Source organism: Somniosus microcephalus, chromosome 9 (genome assembly GCF_052327205.1).
Source record: "Somniosus microcephalus isolate GS21.2 chromosome 9, FLI_Smic_1.0, whole genome shotgun sequence".
NCBI classification, from domain to species: domain Eukaryota; kingdom Metazoa; phylum Chordata; class Chondrichthyes; order Squaliformes; family Somniosidae; genus Somniosus; species Somniosus microcephalus.
The window spans coordinates 243,648,339-243,666,409 of NC_140995.1; the positions used below are offsets into that span (position 1 = coordinate 243,648,339).

Below are 18,071 nucleotides of genomic sequence, written 5' to 3' on the forward strand. Positions count from 1 at the left end.
TGAGGATGTAACTAGCAGGGTCGATAAAGGGGAACTAGTGGATGTAGTATATTTGGATTTCCAAAAGGCATTCGATAAGGTTTTCTTTTTATATATTCACGGGATGTGGGCGTCGCTGGCAAGGCCTGCATTTATTGCCCATCCCTAATTGCCCTCGAGAAGGTGGTGGTGGTGAGCCACCTTCTTGAATACAACTGAGTGGCTTGCTAGGCCATTTCAAAGGGCAGTTAAGAGTCAAGCACATTGCTGTGGGTCTAGAGTCACATATAGGGCAGATTTCCTTCCCTAAAGGACATTAATGTACCAGATGGATTTTTAACAACAATCTGGTAGTTTCATGGTCATCATTACTGATACTAGCTTTTTATTCCAGATTTATTTAATTAACTGAATTAAAATTCCCCAGCTGCCATGGTGGAAACTCACACCTCCGGTTCATTAATCCAGGCCTCTGGATTACTAGTCTAGTAACAACCACTATGCTACCTACCCTGCCACATAAAAAGGTTGTTAAACAAGATACTGTATTCGCTGCTCATGATGTGGTCTCCTCTACATTGGGGAAACCAAACGCAGATTGGGTGACCGCTTTGCGGAACACCTCCGTTCAGTCCGTAAGGGGGACCCCGTGCTCCCGGTGGCCTGTCACTTTAATTCACCGCCCCATTCCCACTCAGACCACACCGTCCTCGACCTCTTGCATTGTTCCACGGAAGCTCAACGTAAGCTCGAAGAACAGCACCTCATCTTTCGATTAGGCACTCTAAAGCCCTCTGGACTCGACACAGAGTTCAACAATTTCAGATCATAACCTCGACCCCTATCATATATATATATTCTTTTTTTTCATCCACACTTTCTGTTTGGCCCTTTTTTTCCTCCCTCCCACACGGCAGCTGTCCTTCATTCTGCCAGCGCAATTCACACTTCATCTAGAGCCATCCTTTGTTCCTTAACCTGTCCCATTACCACCTCCTCTTGCCTTGAATATCTCTTAATGTCTCTTAATCTCTCCTGCTTTCTATCCTATCACTGACCTTCCCTTTTGTTCTTTCATCCCCTCCCCCTTTTCCCAGCCCTAAACTTGCTTTCCATTTCCTGCTTTTTTCCAGTTCTGACGAAAGGTCATCGACCTGAAACGTTAACTCACTTTCTCTCTCCACGGATGCTGCCTGGCCTGCTGAGTTTTTCCAGCGTTTTCTGTTATTAAGGGCACATGGGGTTGGGGGTAAGGTATTAGCATGGATAAAGGATTGGTTAACAGACAGAAAACAGACAGTAGGGATAAATGGATCATTTTCAGATTGGCAGGCTGTGACACGTGGAGTGCCGCAAGAATCAACGCTTGGGCCTCAGCTATTTACAATCTGTATTAATGACTTGGATGAAGAGACCGAATGCAATGTATCCAAGTTTGCTGATCATACCAAGCTAGGTGGAAAATTAAGATATGAGGGGGATGCAAAGAGCCTGCAAAGGAATATAGACAAGTTAAATGAGTGGGCAATAAACATAGAAACATAGAAGATAGGAGCAGGAGTAGGCCATTCGGCCCTTCGAGCCTGCTCCGCCATTCAACGAGATCATGGCTGATCATCCAAACCCTAGCACCCGGTCCCTACACCGACAGCCATCCCACCCAAGCCCTATCCCCGTAACCCCACGTATTTAATCCCCCCTAACACTAAGGGCCAATTTTTATCATGGCCAATCAACCTAACCCGCACATCTTTGGACTGTGGGAGGAAGCCGGAGCACCCGGAGGAAACCCACGCAAACACGGGGAGAATGTGCAAACTCCACACAGACAGTCACCCGAGGCTGGATTTGAACCCGGGTCCCTGGCGCGGTGAGGCAACAGTGCTAACCACTATGCCACCGTGCCGCCCTTAAGGTGGCAGATGGAGTATAATGTGGGGAAATGAGAGGTTATTCACTTTGGTAGGAAGAATAGAAAAGCAGGATAATTTTTAAATGGTGAGAAACTATTAAATGTTGGTGTTCAGAGAGATTTAGGAGTCCTAGTACAGGAAACACAGTTAGCCTGCAGGTACAGCAAGCAATTAGGAAGGTAAATGGCATTTTGGCCTTTATTGCAAAGGGGTTGGAGTACAAGGGTAAGGAAGTCTTACTACAATTGTACAGGGCTCTGGTGAGACCACAGCTGGAGTACTGTGCACAGTTTTGGTCTCCTTAGTGAAGGAACGATAATACTTGCCTTCGAGGCGGTGTAACGAAGGTTCACTAGATTGATTCCTGGGATGAAAGGGTTGTCCTATGAAGAGAGATTGAGCAGATTGGGCCTATAAGAATGAGAGGTGATCTCACTGAAACATATAAGATTCTGAAGGGGATTGACAGGGTAGATGCGGAGAGGTTGCTTCCCTGGCTGGAAAGTCTAGAACTAGGGTGGCATAGTCTCAGGCTAAGGGGCCGGCCTTTTAAGACTGAGATGAGGAGGAATGTCTTCACTAAGAGGGTTGTGAATCTTTGGAATTCTCTTGCCCTAAAGTGCTGTGGATGCTCAGTCGTTGAGTACATTCAAGGCTGAGATAGATAGATTTTTGGACTTCAGAGGAATTAAGGGATATGGGGATAGGGCAGGAAAGCGAGTTGAAGTTGAGGATCAGCCATGATCTTATTGAATGGTGGAGCAGACTCGAGGCGCCATATGGCCTACTCCTGCTCCTAATTCTTATGTAACAGAACTGGCGATTGCCCTCAATGGATGATGGACTTCCAACATAACGTATAGTCTCAGGCATAAGGAATGACTACTGCTGCCTGGGTGAGGTACTGCAGTGCTACCAGCATTAATGAGGGGACAAAGTTGAGAGAAAACACAATTTGTGGAAATGTTGCACTTCAGACAACACGTGCAGTTCATTAATGATTCGATATAACCTATGACAGGTTTTAAGCACTGTGGAGAAACAATGCAATTCCTTGGAAAAATAGGTGTACGCCGAGTTTATTAAAACAATTGACCATGAATCGTGACTTGAGGAATACAGGGGCTTTGGTTTCCCATAGCCATGGTACTTACTGGATCAACCTGCCATATAATAACCGTGGTGTCTTTGGATCCTGTTGCTAATTTAGTGCCATCATTGGAGAACTTGCAGAACCACACCTCATTGCAGTGCTCTGTGAGGATCTGCTGTGTGTAGCAAGGGAACTGTTTCCTTTAAAAAAAAACTTTAAAATGAGAACTTTTGCCTTTTTGTGCACTCGGTTTTAAGAGCTATACAGTCCACCATCACAACAGCACGGGCAGATTTAGCACTACCCAAGGAGCACTAGATTACCCACATTTAGTAGTCTTCTTCATTCTTTGACCATCACATACAAATAAATATATACCACCTGCAAGGAGAAAAACCTAGGTCACAGGCCCTTAAAGAGGTTGGTTCCATGTTGGTCTGAACACCTTAGTTGTACACAGCTTAATTCTGAAAAATTTCTCAGATTATTACCAGAGGCAGCAAAGCTTGAACAGGAGAACAATGAAATTCTCCAAAGTAAATAGAGTTTCAGAAGAGAAACCAAACAGCAGGTAGAAAGCAAGGTGTGTATGCGGTGTTAAACTACACTAAGTTTGAGGAAAACCATAGTGAAGATAGCTAACATTTAACTTCACATGCTCAACTTTCATGTGATAGTCACAAAGTAGCATAAAGAAACGAAGTTCCTGTCTGAAGTTGAGGCTACCCAGAAACATAGCAACAACAGAATGCTCATGAGCTTGAGCTAGCTCAGCTGAATCGCCCAATAAAGCTAGATTGGCTGGCTAACATCCTTGGTTTACTTACACTGAATGCTAGGATCGGTTAAAAAGAATAGCACTTTCTTTTAGAAACATAGAAGATAGGAGCAGGAGTAGGCCATTCGGCCCCTCGAGCCTGCACCGCCATTCAATGAGATCATGGCTGATCATCTAAACTCAGTACCCGGTCCCTGCTTTCTCCCCATACCCCTTGATCCCTTTAGCCTTAAGAAATATATCCAACTCCTTCTTGAATATATTTAATGAATTGGCCTCAACTGCCTTCTGTGGTAGAGAGTTCCACAGGTTCACCACTCTCTGGGTGAAGAAATTCCTCCTCATCTCAGTCCTAAATGACTTACCCCTTATCTTCAGACTGTGACCCCTGGTTCTGGACTCCCCAACCATCGGGAACATCCTTCCTGCATCTAGTCCTGTTAGAATTTGATAAGTTTCAATGAGATCCCCTCTCATTTTTCTAAACTCCAGCGAATATAAGCCCAATCGACCCAATCTCTCCTCATCCGTCATTCCTGCCATCCCAGGTATCAATCTGGTGAATCTTCGCTGCACTCCCTCCATGGCAAGAACATCCTTCCTCAGATAAGGCGACCAAAACTGCACACAATACTCAAGGTGCGGTCTCACCAAGGTCCTGTACAACTGCAGCACGACATCCTTGCTCCTGTACTCGAACCCTCTCGCTACGAAGGCCAACATACCATTTGCCTTCTTAACCGCCTGCTGCACCTGCATGCTTACCTTCAGCGACTGGTGCACAAGGACACTCCGGTCTCGTTGCACTTCCCCTTCTCCCAATCTATTGCCGTTCAGATAATAATCCTTTTGCCACCAAAGTGGATAACCTTGCATTTAACCACATTATACTGCATCTGCCATGCATCTGCTCAATTACCCAACCTGTCCAAATCATACTGGAGTTTCTCGGCATCCTCCTCACAGCACACACACCCACCCAGCTTTGTGTCGTCTGCAAACTTGGTGATATTACATCTAGTTCCCTCGTCTAGATCATTAATATATATTGTGAATAGCTGGGGTCCTAGCACCGATCCCTGCGGTACCCCACTAGTCACCGCCTGTCACTCGGAAAAAGACCCGTTTATTCCAACTCTTTGCTTTCTATCAGCCACCCAGTTCTCTATCCAAATCAGTACCTTACCCTCAATCCCATGTGCTTTAACTTTACACGCTAATCTCTTATGCGGTTCCTTATCGAAAGCCTTCTGAAAGTCCAAATACACCACATCCACTGGTTCTCCCTCATCTATTCTACCAGTTACATCCTCAAAAAATTCCAATAGATTAGTCAAGCACGATTTACCTTTTGTAAATCCATGTTGACTTTGTCCGATCCTATCACTGTTTTCCAAGTGCTCTGCTATTACATCTTTTATAATGGACTCTAGCATTTTCCCCACTACCGATGTCAGGCTTACCGGTCTATAATTCCCCGTTTTCTCTCTACCACCTTTTTTGAATAGTGGGGTTACATTAGCTACCCTCCAATCCATGGGAACTGTTCAAGTCTATAGAATTTTGGAAGATGACCAGCAATGCATCTACTATTTCTAGGGCCACTTCCTTAAGTACCCTAGGATGTAGATTATCAGGTTCTGGTGATTTATCGGCCTTCAATCCCGTCAATTTCCCTAACACCATTTCCCTACAAATACTGATTTCTTTCAGTTCCTCCCTTTCATCAGACCCTATGTTCCCCGACATCTCTGGGAGGTTATTTGTGTCCTCCTTTGTGAAGACAGAACCAAAGTATGTATTTAATTGGTCTGCCATTTCTTTGTTCCCCATTATAAATTCCCCTGATTCTGACTGCAAGGGACCTACGCTTGACTTCACCAATCTTTTTCTCTTCACATATCTATAGACGAAGCTTTTACAGTCAGTTTTTATGTTCCCTGCAAGCTTACTCTCATACTCTATTTCCCCCCTCTTAATTAATCCCTTTGTCCTCCTTTGCTGAATCCTAAACTGCTCCCAATCCTCAGGTTTGCTGCTTTTTCTGGCCAATTTGTATGTCCTCTCCTTGGATCTTATGCTATCCCTAATTGCCCTTGTTAGCCACGGTTGAGTCACCTTTTTTGTTTTATTTTTATGCCAAACAGGAATGAAGAAATTCTGTAGTTCATCCATGCGATCTTTAAATGTTTACCATTGCCTATCCACTGTCAACCCTTTAAGTAACATTCCCCAATCCATCCTAGCCAACTTGCGCCTCATACTATCGTAGTTTCTTTTATTTAAATTCAGGACCCTAGTCTCTGAGTCAAATACTTCACTCTCCGTCTTAATGAAGAATTCTATCATATTATGATCGTTCCGCCCAAAGGGGCCTCGCACAACAAGATTGCTAATTAATCCTCTCTCATTACATAATACCCAGTCTAAGATGGCCTGATCTCCGGTTGGTTCCTCGACATATTGGTCCAGGAAACCATCCCGTATACACTCCAGGAATTCCTCCTCCACAGTATTGTTACTAATTTGGTTAGCCCAATCTATATGTTGATTAAAGTCACCCATGATAACCGCTGTGCCCTTATTGCATGTGTCTCTAATTTCCCGTTTAATGCCATCCCCAACCTCAGCATTACTGTTTGGGGGTCTGTATACAACTCCCACTAACGTTTTCTGCCCCATGGTATTTCTCAGTTCTACCCATACAGATTCCACATCATCAGAGCTGATATCCTTCCATACTATTGTGTTAATCTCCTCTTTAACCAGCAATGCTACCCACCTCCTTTTCCTTTTTGCCTGTCTTTCCTGAATATTGAATACCCCTGGATGTTGAATTCCCAGCCTTGGTCACCCTGGAGCCATGTCTCCGTAATCCCAATATCATATCTGTTTACATCTATTTGCGCAGCTAATTCATCCACCTTATTACGAATGCTCCTCGCATTAAGACACAAAGCCTTCAGGCTTTTTTTTTACCTTTCAGAATTATTATTTACTGTGGCCATGTTTGATTTAAACCCTTGATTTCTCTGACTGCCACATTTGCTTTCCTCCTTCCCGTCTTTTGCTTCTATCCCACAGAGGGGACTTGCGGGGTGGAAAAGAAACATTTCTAGCACATTAATTCCAGAGATAAAAGAAGTTCAGGTCAACTTTAGGTTAAAATGTCCTACAATTCAGGTATTTTGATTTTTCCAAGCATTGGGGTACGGGGAATGTTCCGGGATAAATGCCCAAGTACACTGGGCGTAGTCAGTATCAGGAAATTGTGTGGGAGTATACAAAGGAACCGACATAATTTTCTGTGGCAGTTGTACGGCAAGATAAATGAGGCAGTAATGCTGCCTCAGACACCAAGGCACCTTGTGTTTTTGTCTTTGTGCCCCCAGAAACAGTAGCACTTAGAGCAGCCATATAAATGGTTGACATGCTTTGTTTATTGTTCAGTCCAGCCATACAGACCAACAGTGCAAATTTCTGTTTGCTTGCCTTTTATGGACTTCCCCCAATCAGGAAGGTTCTGCATCCAGAAAAGAAAGTCATGAATCAGGACATTCAACCAGTTGGACAAGCATGAGTGCAATTTTTTGCTGGTGTGGTGGAATTCACCCCTCAACATGTGCACCAATGTATTATAGAACCTAATGTACTTGAAGTAAATCTAATATAAATATAACAATTAAGCCAAAATGGCTGAAACGTCACACCCAGGGACAATGTTCCCAGTAATTTTATTTCGGGTGCACGGCCCCGTTAAGGGGCTGCGCGGCCAACAATACAAAAGTCGGCCTCGGGCTACGCGGGACCAGCAGAGAGCCAGGCAGCTTATAGGGAAGGTTGGCCAGGGGTTATATTCACGGTCCTAACACCAGTAGACAACAAAGCCTTACATTTATATAGTGCCTGTAATGTAATAAACTACTCAAGGCGCTTGGAGCAGCGGAGGCTGAACGTCAACTCTGACAGCTCCTCTTACCTCCTCCTGGACCGTGACCCACCACCGAACATCAAGTTATCATTTCAAAGACTGCCACTGACCTCATCTCTGGAGATCTTCCCTCCACGGCCTCCAACCTCAGTCCTCCAACCCCACACAGTCCGTTTCTACCTCCTTCCCAAGATCCACAAACAGGACTGCCCTGGTAGACCCATCGTTTTAACCTGTACTTGCCCCATGGAGCTGATTTCTTCTCATCTTGACTGTATTTTCTCCTTTTGCCCAGTCTCTTCCTACCTACATCCATGACTCTTCCGACGCCCTCCGCCAATTTAACAGTTTCCTGGCCGTAACTGTCTCCTTTTGCTTGTCCGACACAGTTCTGGATGGGCAGAAATTTTCTCCAATTAAATATTGGGAAGACTGAAGCCATTGTTTTCGGTCCCCGCCACAAACTCCGTTCCCTAGCCACTGACTCCATCCCTCTCCCTAACATCTGTCTGAGGCTGAACCACACTGTTCGCAACCTTGGTGTCATATTTGACCCTGAAATGAGCTTCTGACCACACATCCGCAGCATAACAAAGACCACCTATTTTCACCTCCATAACATCGCCCATCTCTGCCCTTGCCTCAGCTCATCCACTGCTGAAACCCTCATCCTGCCTTTGTTACCTCTAGACCTGACTATTCCAACGCACTCCTGGCTGGCCTCCCACATTCTACCCTACGTAAGCTTGAGGTCATCCAAAACTCGGCTGCCCGTGTCCTAACTCGCACCAAGTCCTGTTTGCCCATCACCCCTGTGCTCACTGACCTACATTGGCTCCCGGTTAAGCAGCGCCTCGATTTCAAAATTCTCATCCTTGTTTTCAAATCCCGCCATGACCTCACCCCTCCCTATCTCTGTAATCTCCTTCAGCCCCACAACCCCGAGATACCTGCGCTCTTCTAATTCTGCCCTCTTGAGCATCCCTGATTATAATCGCTGAACCATTGGTGGCTGTGCCTTCTGCTGCCTAGGCCCCAAGCTCGAATTCTCTGCCTAAACATCTCCGCCTCGCTAGCTCTCTTTCCTCAGTTAAGACATTCCTTACAACCTACCTCTTTGACCCAGCTTTTGGTCACCTGCCCTAATTTCTCATGTGGCTCATTGTCAATTTTTTTTCTTATAATAGTCCTGTGCTGCACCTTGGAACATTTTACTACGTTAAAGGCGCTATACAAATACAAGTTGTTGTTTTCACCATGGTTGTCCAATCCCTTTACACCTCCACCCCCCACCAGGCTGGCCCGAGGGCTCTCCGCTTCTTTTTTGAACAGAGGCCCAACCAGTCCTCATCCACCACCACCCTCCTCCATCTGGCTGAACTTGTTCTCACATTGAACAACTTCTCCTTTGATTCCACTCACTTCCTCCAATAAAAGGTGTTGCTGTAGGAACACATGTGGGTTCTAGCTATGCCCACCTTTACCGTTCCGAAGGACTGCCTAAGATAGAAGACGACCTTTTCGTGGGATGTGTGGAACATTCTTTGTTCCAGTCCTAATCAGGTCCCCCCACTTCACCTCTTTTTCTGGTACACTGAGGAGTATTGATGCCGTTTCCTGCTCTCGCCCGAAACGGGAAAATTTCATCAACCTTTTTACTTGTAGCAGCTCTTACAACCTATTTTTATATTTCTTGCTAGTTTACCCTAATTATATTTTCTCCCTTTTGACACCAACCAGGACTTAACAGTTTGCTTGATTGGTGCCCCTCCACTGGAACCAATATCCACTCCCTCAGTCACTATTGCTGCAGTATATACTATCTACAGGATACGGCAGCTATGCACCAAGCATACTTCAACAGCACTATCCCCTGCAACCTCTACCACCGAGAAGGACAAAAAACAGCAGTCATAGGAACGCCGTCATCTCCCAGTCACACACCATCCTGACTTGGACATAAACTGCCGATCCTTCATCACTGGGTCAATATCCTGGAATTCCTTACCTATCATTGTGGGAGAACCAACATTACAAAGACTGCAGCAATGCAAGAAAGCGGCACACCCCCTTCTCAGGGCAACTGGAGACGGGCAATAAAAGTAATCTAGCCAGTGTGGCAGTAAAAGTCCTGCAAATGGCCTCAGCGCCACTTGTTTGGAGACAGAAAAATCAGCCAGGGTTCCGGCTCGTTATCACTATCTAGCAGTTCCTACTGGTGGCATATGTATCGGGCCATCAGATGAGGATCTGGCATTAGCTGGGATGCCTTCGGTCAAATAACTTGGCAACACTCACCATGAAGGCTCATAACATGAATAATGGTCAGTCAAAATTTTCACAAGCAAAGGAGAGAAAATTAGCCACAAAGAAAAAAGCCGTATGTTTTATTGACACACGGACATATCCTCACACCTACCCAAAGTTATAAAAATTCAAAATGGAAACAGAGGACTCGAGGGGTGACAATCTGCAACTGAAGTCACAAGGGAGTCAAATTTTGCTGAGTTCATCGAGTGTGATGTGATTCAATTCTAATTATTCTGGAAGAACTACAGAGAGTAAAATATTTTAATTACAGACTCAATGATGCAAAGCACCCTTCTCATGGTCCAACTGGAGTTCAAATCCCACCACAGCAGCCGTGGAATTTCAATTGAGTTTATTAAATAAATCTGGAATAAAAAGCTAGTATCAGTAATGGCGACCATGAAACTACCAGATTATCGTTAAAAAAATCATCTGGTTCACAAAGGAAATCTGCCGTCCTTACCTGGTCTGGCCTATATGTGACGGCAGCACGGTGGCATAGTGGTTAGCACTGTTGCCTCACAGCGCCAGGGACCCGGGTTCAAATCCGGCCTTGGGTGACTGTGCAAACTCCACACAGACATTCTCCCCGTGTTTGCGTGGGTTTCCTCCGGGTGCTCCGGTTTCCTCCCACGGTCCAAAGATGTGCGGGTTAGGTTGATTGGCCATGATAAAAAAATTGGCCCTTAGTGTTAGGGGGGGATTAAATACGTGGGGTTACGGCTTGGGTGGGATGGCTGTCGGTGTAGGGACCGGGTGCTAGGGTTTGGATGATCAGCCATGATCTCGTTGAATGGCGGAGCAGGCTCGAAGGGCCGAATGGCCTACTCCTGCTCCTAGTTTCTATGTTTCTATGACTCCAGACCCACAGCAATGTGGGTGACTCTTAACTGCCCTCTGAAATAGCCTAGCAAGCCACTCAGTTGTAACAAACCGCTACAAGAAACAGCAAGAATAAAACTGGACGGACCACCCAGCATCGACCTCGGCACAGACTTCGGACACGACAACGGCACACCCAGCCCTGTCGACCCTGTAAAATCCTCCTCACTAACATCTGGGGACTTGTGCCAAAATTGGGAGAGCTGTCTAGACTAGTCAAGTAACAGCCTGCCATAGTCATGCTCTCAGAATCATACCTTTCAGCCAATGTCCCAGACTCCATCACCATCCCTGGGTAAGTCCTGTCCCACCGGCAGGACACACCCACCAGGAGTGGCAGCACAGTGGTATACAGTAAGGAAGGAGTGGCCCTGGGAGTCCTCAACATTGACTCTGGACCCCATGAAGTCTCATGGCTTCAGGTCAAGCATGGGCAAGGAAACCTCCTGCTGTTTGAACAGAGCGCTGGGAGTTGGGTGAGGAGTGGAAGGAGGAGCTCCCTTGCTTCGCCTTTGCTTTTCCTAACTTTTCACCCTGTAGGAATTGGTTCTTACTTTACACCAAGGAGAGAGTCCGAGAGCGGGAGCAGTCAAACAACAACAACTGCAAAATCACTAAAGTGACGTCACAACCAGGGAAGGAGCCAATTGGGAGGAAGGACCTGGTGAGTATTTCTACAGTCCAGTCGTTAAAGTAAAAGTAAGGTCTCTAGTTTAGAGTTAGTGTGTAAAGTGAAGTAGGGTCCCTAGTGTATTTAATATTCTTTAATTTAGAGGAAGTAAAGGGAGTAAATTAAGGGTAGGACATGGCAGGGCAGCTCGGCAGCGTGGAGTGCTCCTCCTGTGCTATGTGGGAAGTCAGGGACACTTTCGGTGTCCAGGGCGAACAAGTGTGCAGGAAGTGTCTCCAGCTGCAGCTACTCGAAATCCGTGTTTCGGATCTGGAGCTGCAGCTGGGGTCGCTCTGGAGCATCTGCGAGGCTGAGATCTGCGTGGATAGCATGTTTAACGAGGTGGTCACACCGCAGGTAAAGAGTGCACAGGCAGAAAGGGAATGGGTGACTGCCAGACAGTGTAAAAGAACTAGTAAGGTAGTGCAGGAGTCCCCTGGGTCCATCTCCCTCTCCAACAGATTTTCCGTTTTGGATACTGCTCGGGGAGATGGTTCTCAGGGGAATGCAGCAAGAGCCAAGTCTGTGGCACTACGAGTGGCTCAGCTGCACAGGAGGGGAGGAAGAAGAGTAGGAGAGCAATACCGATAGGGGATTCTATCGTAAGGGGAACAGATAGACGTTTCTGTGGCCGCAGTCGTGACTCCAGGATGGTATGTTGCCTCCCTGGTGCCAGGGTCAAGCATGTCACTGAGCAGCTGCAGGACATTCTGAAGGGGGAGGGTGAACAGCCAGTGGTCATGGTCCATATCGGTACCAACGACATAGGCAGAAAGAGGGACGAGGTCCTGCAAGCAGAACATAGGGAGCTAGGAAATAAATTAAAAAGCAAGACCTCAAAAGGTAGCAATCTCAGGATTACTCCCAGTGCCACGTGCTAACAAGAGCAGAAATAGGAGAATAGACCAGATGAATGTGTGGCTAGAGAGATGGTGGAGGAGGGAGGGTTTTAAATTCCTGAGGCATTGGGACCGATTCTGGGGAAGGTGGGACCTGTACAAGCTGGACGGATTACACCTCGGCAGAACCGGGACCAATATCCTCGCAGTGGGGGTTTGCTAGTGCTGTTGGGAAGGATTTAAACTAGTTTGTCAGGGGGCTGGGAACCTAAGTGTGGGCCCAGAACAGAGAGAAACAAAGCTGGAAGTGCAAGTTAGAAAAGTAGTCAGCAAAACTAGTAGGGAGCAGAAACAAAGGCCAACAGTGAAGAGGGTCAAAGTGCAGAAAAATATTAAACAGGCAAAGGTGAAGGCACTTTATCTAAATGCACGTAGCATTCGCAACAAGGTGGATGAATTAATGGTACTAATAGAAGTAAATGGGTATGATGTAATTGCCATTACAGAGACATGGTTGCAGGGTAACCAAAGCTGGGAACTGAATGTTCCAGGGTACTCAATGTGGTGTATGTGCCTTTAAGAGCCCCTGTGTACTGTAATGCTGGTAGTGGCCACTCGGGCTATATAAGCCTGTATAGTGTCTTGTATCTTTTAGTTCACCTCCAGACTTTGTTCAGTAAACACCTGTTAAACCAGCTCCTGCATTCCGTGTCTCCATTAACACACGGATACAACACGCAACATTTAGGAAGGACAGACAAAAAGGAAAAGGAGGTGGCGTAGCGCTGTTAATAAGGGCAGAGATCGATATGGTAGAGATAAAAGATCTTGGCTCGGCAGATCGTGATGTAGAACTGGAATCAGTTTGGGTGGAGCTAAGAAACAGCAAAGGGCGGAAAACATTGGTGGGAGTTGTGTATAGGCCACCAAACAGTAATGGTAATGTAGGGCACAGTATCAATCAAGAAATTAGAAGTGCATGTAACAAGGGCAATACGGTAATCATGGGTGACTTTAATCTACATATTGACCGGGCAAATCAAATTACCACTAATGGTGTAAAGGACAAATTCTTGGAATGCATGCGAGATGGTTTCCTGAATCAGTATGTGAACCAACCCAGGGAACAGGCTATTCTGGATCTGGTACTGTGTAATGAGAAAGGGCTAATCAATAATCTTGTGGTAAAGGGGCCTTTAGGGACAAGTGACCATAATATGATTGAATTTTACATTAATTTGAGAGTGATGTCGCCTGCTCCGCCATTCAATAGGATCATGGCTGATCTGAATCTAGACTCACGTCCACTTCCCTGCCCGCTCCCCGTAACCCCTAATTCCCTTATCTGCTAGGAAACTGTCTATCTCCGATTTAAATTTATTTAATGTTGCAGCTTCCATAGCTCTCTGAGGTAGCAAATTCCATAGATTTACTACCCTCAGAGTGAAGAAGTGTCTCATCTCAGTTTTGAAAGGGCAGCCCCTTATTCTAAGATTATGCCCCCTAGTTCTAGTCTCACCCATCAGTGGAAACATCCTCACCGCATCCACCGATCAAGCCCCCTCACAATCTTGTATGTTTCGATAAGATCGCCTCTCATTCTTCTGAACTCCAATGAGTAGAGGCCCAACCTACTCAACCTTTCCTCATACGCCAACCCCCTCATCTCCGGTATCAACCGAGTGAACCTTCTCTGAACCACCTCGAGAGCAAGTATATCTTTTCTTAAATATGGAAACCAAAACTGCACGCAGTATTCCAGGTGTGGCCTCACCAATACCCTGTATAACTGCAGCAAGACTTCCCTGTTTTTATACTCCATCCCCCTTGCAATAAAAGCCAAGATTCCATTGGCCTTCCTGATCACCTGCTGCACCTGCATACTAACTTTTTGTGTTTCATGCACCAGGACCCCCAGATCCCTTTGTACTGTAGCACTTTGCAGTTTCTCGCCATTTAGATAATAACTTGCTCTTTGATTTTTTCTGCCAAAATGCACAACCTCACACTTTCCAATATTATATTTCATCTTCCAAATCTCTGCCCACTCACTTAGCCTGTCTATGTCCTTTTGCAGGTTTTTTATGTCCTCCTCACTCACTGCTTTCCCTCCCATCTTTGTATCATCGGCAAACTTGGATATGTTGCACTCGGTCCCTTCCTCCAAATCGTTAATATAGATTGTAAAGAGTTGGGGTCCCAGCACTGACCCCTGCGGAACACCACTAGTTACTGATTGCCAGCCCGAGAACGAACCATTTATCCCAATTCTTTGTTTTCTGTTAGATAGCCAATCTTCCACCCATGCCAGTATATTACCCCCAATCCCGTGATTTCTTATCTTGATCAGTAATCTTTTGTGTGGAACCTTGTCAAATGCCTTTTGGAAGTCCAAATACACTACATCCACTGGTTCCCCTTTATCCACCCTGTATGTTACATCCTCAAAGAATTCGAGCAAATTTGTCAAACATGACTTCCCCTTCATAAAACCATGCTGACTCTGTCCTATTAAATTATGTTTACCCAAATGCTCTGTTACTGTTTCCTTAATAATGGACGCCAACATTGTGCCAACCACAGATGTTAGGCTAACTGGTCGATAGTTTCCAGCTTTTTGTCTACTTCCCTTCTTAAATAAGGGTGTTACATTAGCAGTTTTCCAATCTGCCGGGACCTTTCCCGAGTCCAGGGAGTTTTGGAAAATAATCACCAATGCATCCACAATCCCTACCGCCACTTCTCTCAAGACCCTAGGATGTAGGCCATCAGGTCCGGGGGATTTGTCCGCCTTAAGTCCCATTATTTTACCGAGAACCATCTCCTTAGTGATTTTAATCGTGTTTAGCTCCTCCCCCCCCCATTGCCCCCTGTTTGTCCAGTGTTGGGATATTCTTAGTGTCCTCTACCGTAAAGACTGATACAAAATACTTGTTCAGCGTTTTAGCCATCTCCATGTACCCCACCACTAGTTCCCGGTCTCATCCTCTAAGGCACCAACGTTCACTTTAGCCACCCTTTTTCTTTTTATATAGCTGTAGAAACTCTTGCTATCTGTTTTTATATTTTTTGCTAGTTTACTTTCATAATCTATCTTCCCTTTCTTAATTAATCTTTTAGTTATTGTTTGCTGGCTTTTAAATGCTTCCCAATCTTCTATCCTCCCACGGTGGCATAGTGGTTAGCACTGTTGTCTCACAGCGCCAGGTACCTGGGTTTGAATCCGGCCTCGGGTGACTGTCTGTGTGGAGTTTGCACATTCTCCCCGTGTTTGCGTGGGTTTTCTCTGGGTGCTCCGGTTTCCTCCCACAGTCCAAAGATGTGCGGGTTAGGTTGATTGGCTATGATAAAAAATTGACCCTTAGTGTTAGGGGGATTAAATACGTGGGGTTACGGGGATAGGGTGGGATATGTGTTGGTGTAGGGGTTACGGGGATCGGGTGGGATATGTGTCGGTGCAGGCTCGATGGGCCGAAATGGCCTCTATCTGCACTGTGGGGTTTCTGTGATAGATTTGGCTACTTTATATGCCCTTGTTTTCAGTCGGATACTATCCTTTATTACTTTACTAAGCCATGGATGGCTGTCTTCTTTTACTCCCCTTTTTCCTCAGTGGAATATATTTATCTTGAAAGGTGTGAAATATCTCCTTGAATGTAGACCACTGCTCTTGTACCGTCTTACACGTTAATCTTTTTTCCCAGTCCACTTTAGTCAATTCTACTCTCATACCTTCATAGTCTCCTTTATTTAAGCTTAGTACGCTGGTTTGAGATCCAACTCTCTCACCCTCAAACTGAATTTGGAATTCAACCATATTATGGTCACTCATTCCAAGGGGATCCTTTACTAGGACATTTTTTATTAATCCTGTCTCATTACACAGGACCAGATCTAAGGTTGCCTGCCCCCTGGTTGGTTCAGTTACATACTGCTCAAGGAACCCATCCCTAATACACTCTATGAACTCTTCCTCAAGGCTGCCATGCCCAATTTGATTAGTCCAGTCAATATGAAAGTTAAAATCCCCCATGATTATAGCTGTTCCCTTATTACAAGCCCCAACTATTTCCTGATTTATACTCCGACCAACAGAGTTGCAACTGTTAGGAGGCCTATAGACTATGCCCACTAGTGACTTCTTCCCCTTATTATTCCTTATCTCCACCCAAACTGTTTCACTATCCTGATCCTTTGACCCAATATCATTTCTGACTATTGCAGTGATTCCATGCTTGATTAAAATGGCAACCCCACCTCCCTTTCCTTCCTGTCCTTCCAAATTGTCAAATACCCTTGTATGTTTAGTTCCCAGTCATGATCATCTTGCAGCCATGTTTCTGTAATGGCCACCAGATCATACCCATGTGTAGTTATTTGTACCGTCAACTTGTCTATTTTGTTACGAATGCTGCGAGCATTCAGATAAAGAACTTTCAAATATGTTTTTTGACAATTTATTCCTGCTTTTACCCCTTTTACTACTTTACCTTTATCATTATACATTCTGTCCCTTCCTGACACGCTCTGGTTTTTAATTTCCCCACTGCTACCTTGCTCTATTGCCTTCTCCGCTGTCATTTTTATTTTTCGCTCTCTTAAAACCTCCCCCCCACTAATTAGTTTAAAACCCTCTCTACAGCCCTAGTTATTCGATTCGCCAGGATTCTAGTCCCAGCACTGGCCAAGTGAAGTCTGAAAGGTATGAAGGTGGACATACAATGGCTAACATTCAAGGAAATAATTTGCAACATATTCCTCTAGGGCATAAAAACCCAAAAGGAAAAGTGATCCAACCATGGGTAACAAAAGAAATTAAAGCTAGTATTAAGTCAAAAGAGGAAGCTTATAAAGTTGCCAGAAAAAGCAGTCAGCCTGAGGATTGGGATCTTTTTAGAAATCAGCAAAGGGGACCAAGAAATTGATAAAGGGAAAATGGAATGAGCAAAAACTAGCGAAAAATATAAACACGGATTGTAAAAGCTTCTATAGGAATGTGAAAAGGAAAAGACTGGCGAAGGTAAATGTAGGCCCTTTACAGTCAGAGACGGGAGAATTTATAATGGGGAATGAGAAAATGGCAGCGAAATTAAATAAATACTTTGTTTCTGTCTTCACAGAGGAAGACACAAAAAACCTCCCAGAAATACAAGAAAACCAAGGGTGTGGCGAGAATGAGGAACTTGAAGAAATTATTATTAGTAAAAAAACAGTACTAGCAAAATTAATGGGACTAAAAGTTGATAAATCCCAAGGACCAAATGACCTACATCCTAGGGATTTGAAAGAGGAGGCCATTGGGATAGTGGACGCATTGGTTATCATCTTCCAAAATTCTATAGATTCTGGAACGGTTCCTGCAGATTGGAGGATAGCAAATGTAACCCCCTATTTAAGAAAGGAGGGAGAGAGAAAACGGGGAACTACAGACCTGTTAGCCTCACATCAGTAGTTGGGAAAATGCTAGAATCTATTATAAAGGATGCAATAACTGGGCACTTAGAAACTTATGGCCCTGAAATTAGATCGGGGGCTTGCCGCGCGTGCAAGCCCCCGATCTGCACTCACCCTGCGCGCCGACATCTGAAGCCCGGGCCTGCTTGCATTTCCTGTCACAGGCCCAGTTCAGCTGTCGGCGCGCTGTGCTAACCTGATCCAGCGGCGTAGTTAGTGCGA

The 18,071-nt window shown here is 45.2% G+C and overlaps 1 protein-coding gene across 7 annotated transcripts in view; it reads right to left on the reverse strand.

Moving 5' to 3' along the window:
• Positions 1-18,071, reverse strand: part of wdr26a (WD repeat domain 26a) — a 122,500-nt gene that overhangs the window by 47,233 nt on the left and 57,196 nt on the right. For all 7 annotated transcript variants that reach the window (XM_085998102.1, XM_085998098.1, XM_085998097.1 and 4 more), the window contains one exon: positions 3,047-3,185. In XM_085998102.1, the coding sequence (XP_085854228.1) occupies positions 3,047-3,185 (139 nt within the window). The remainder of the gene's footprint in view (positions 1-3,046; positions 3,186-18,071) is intronic.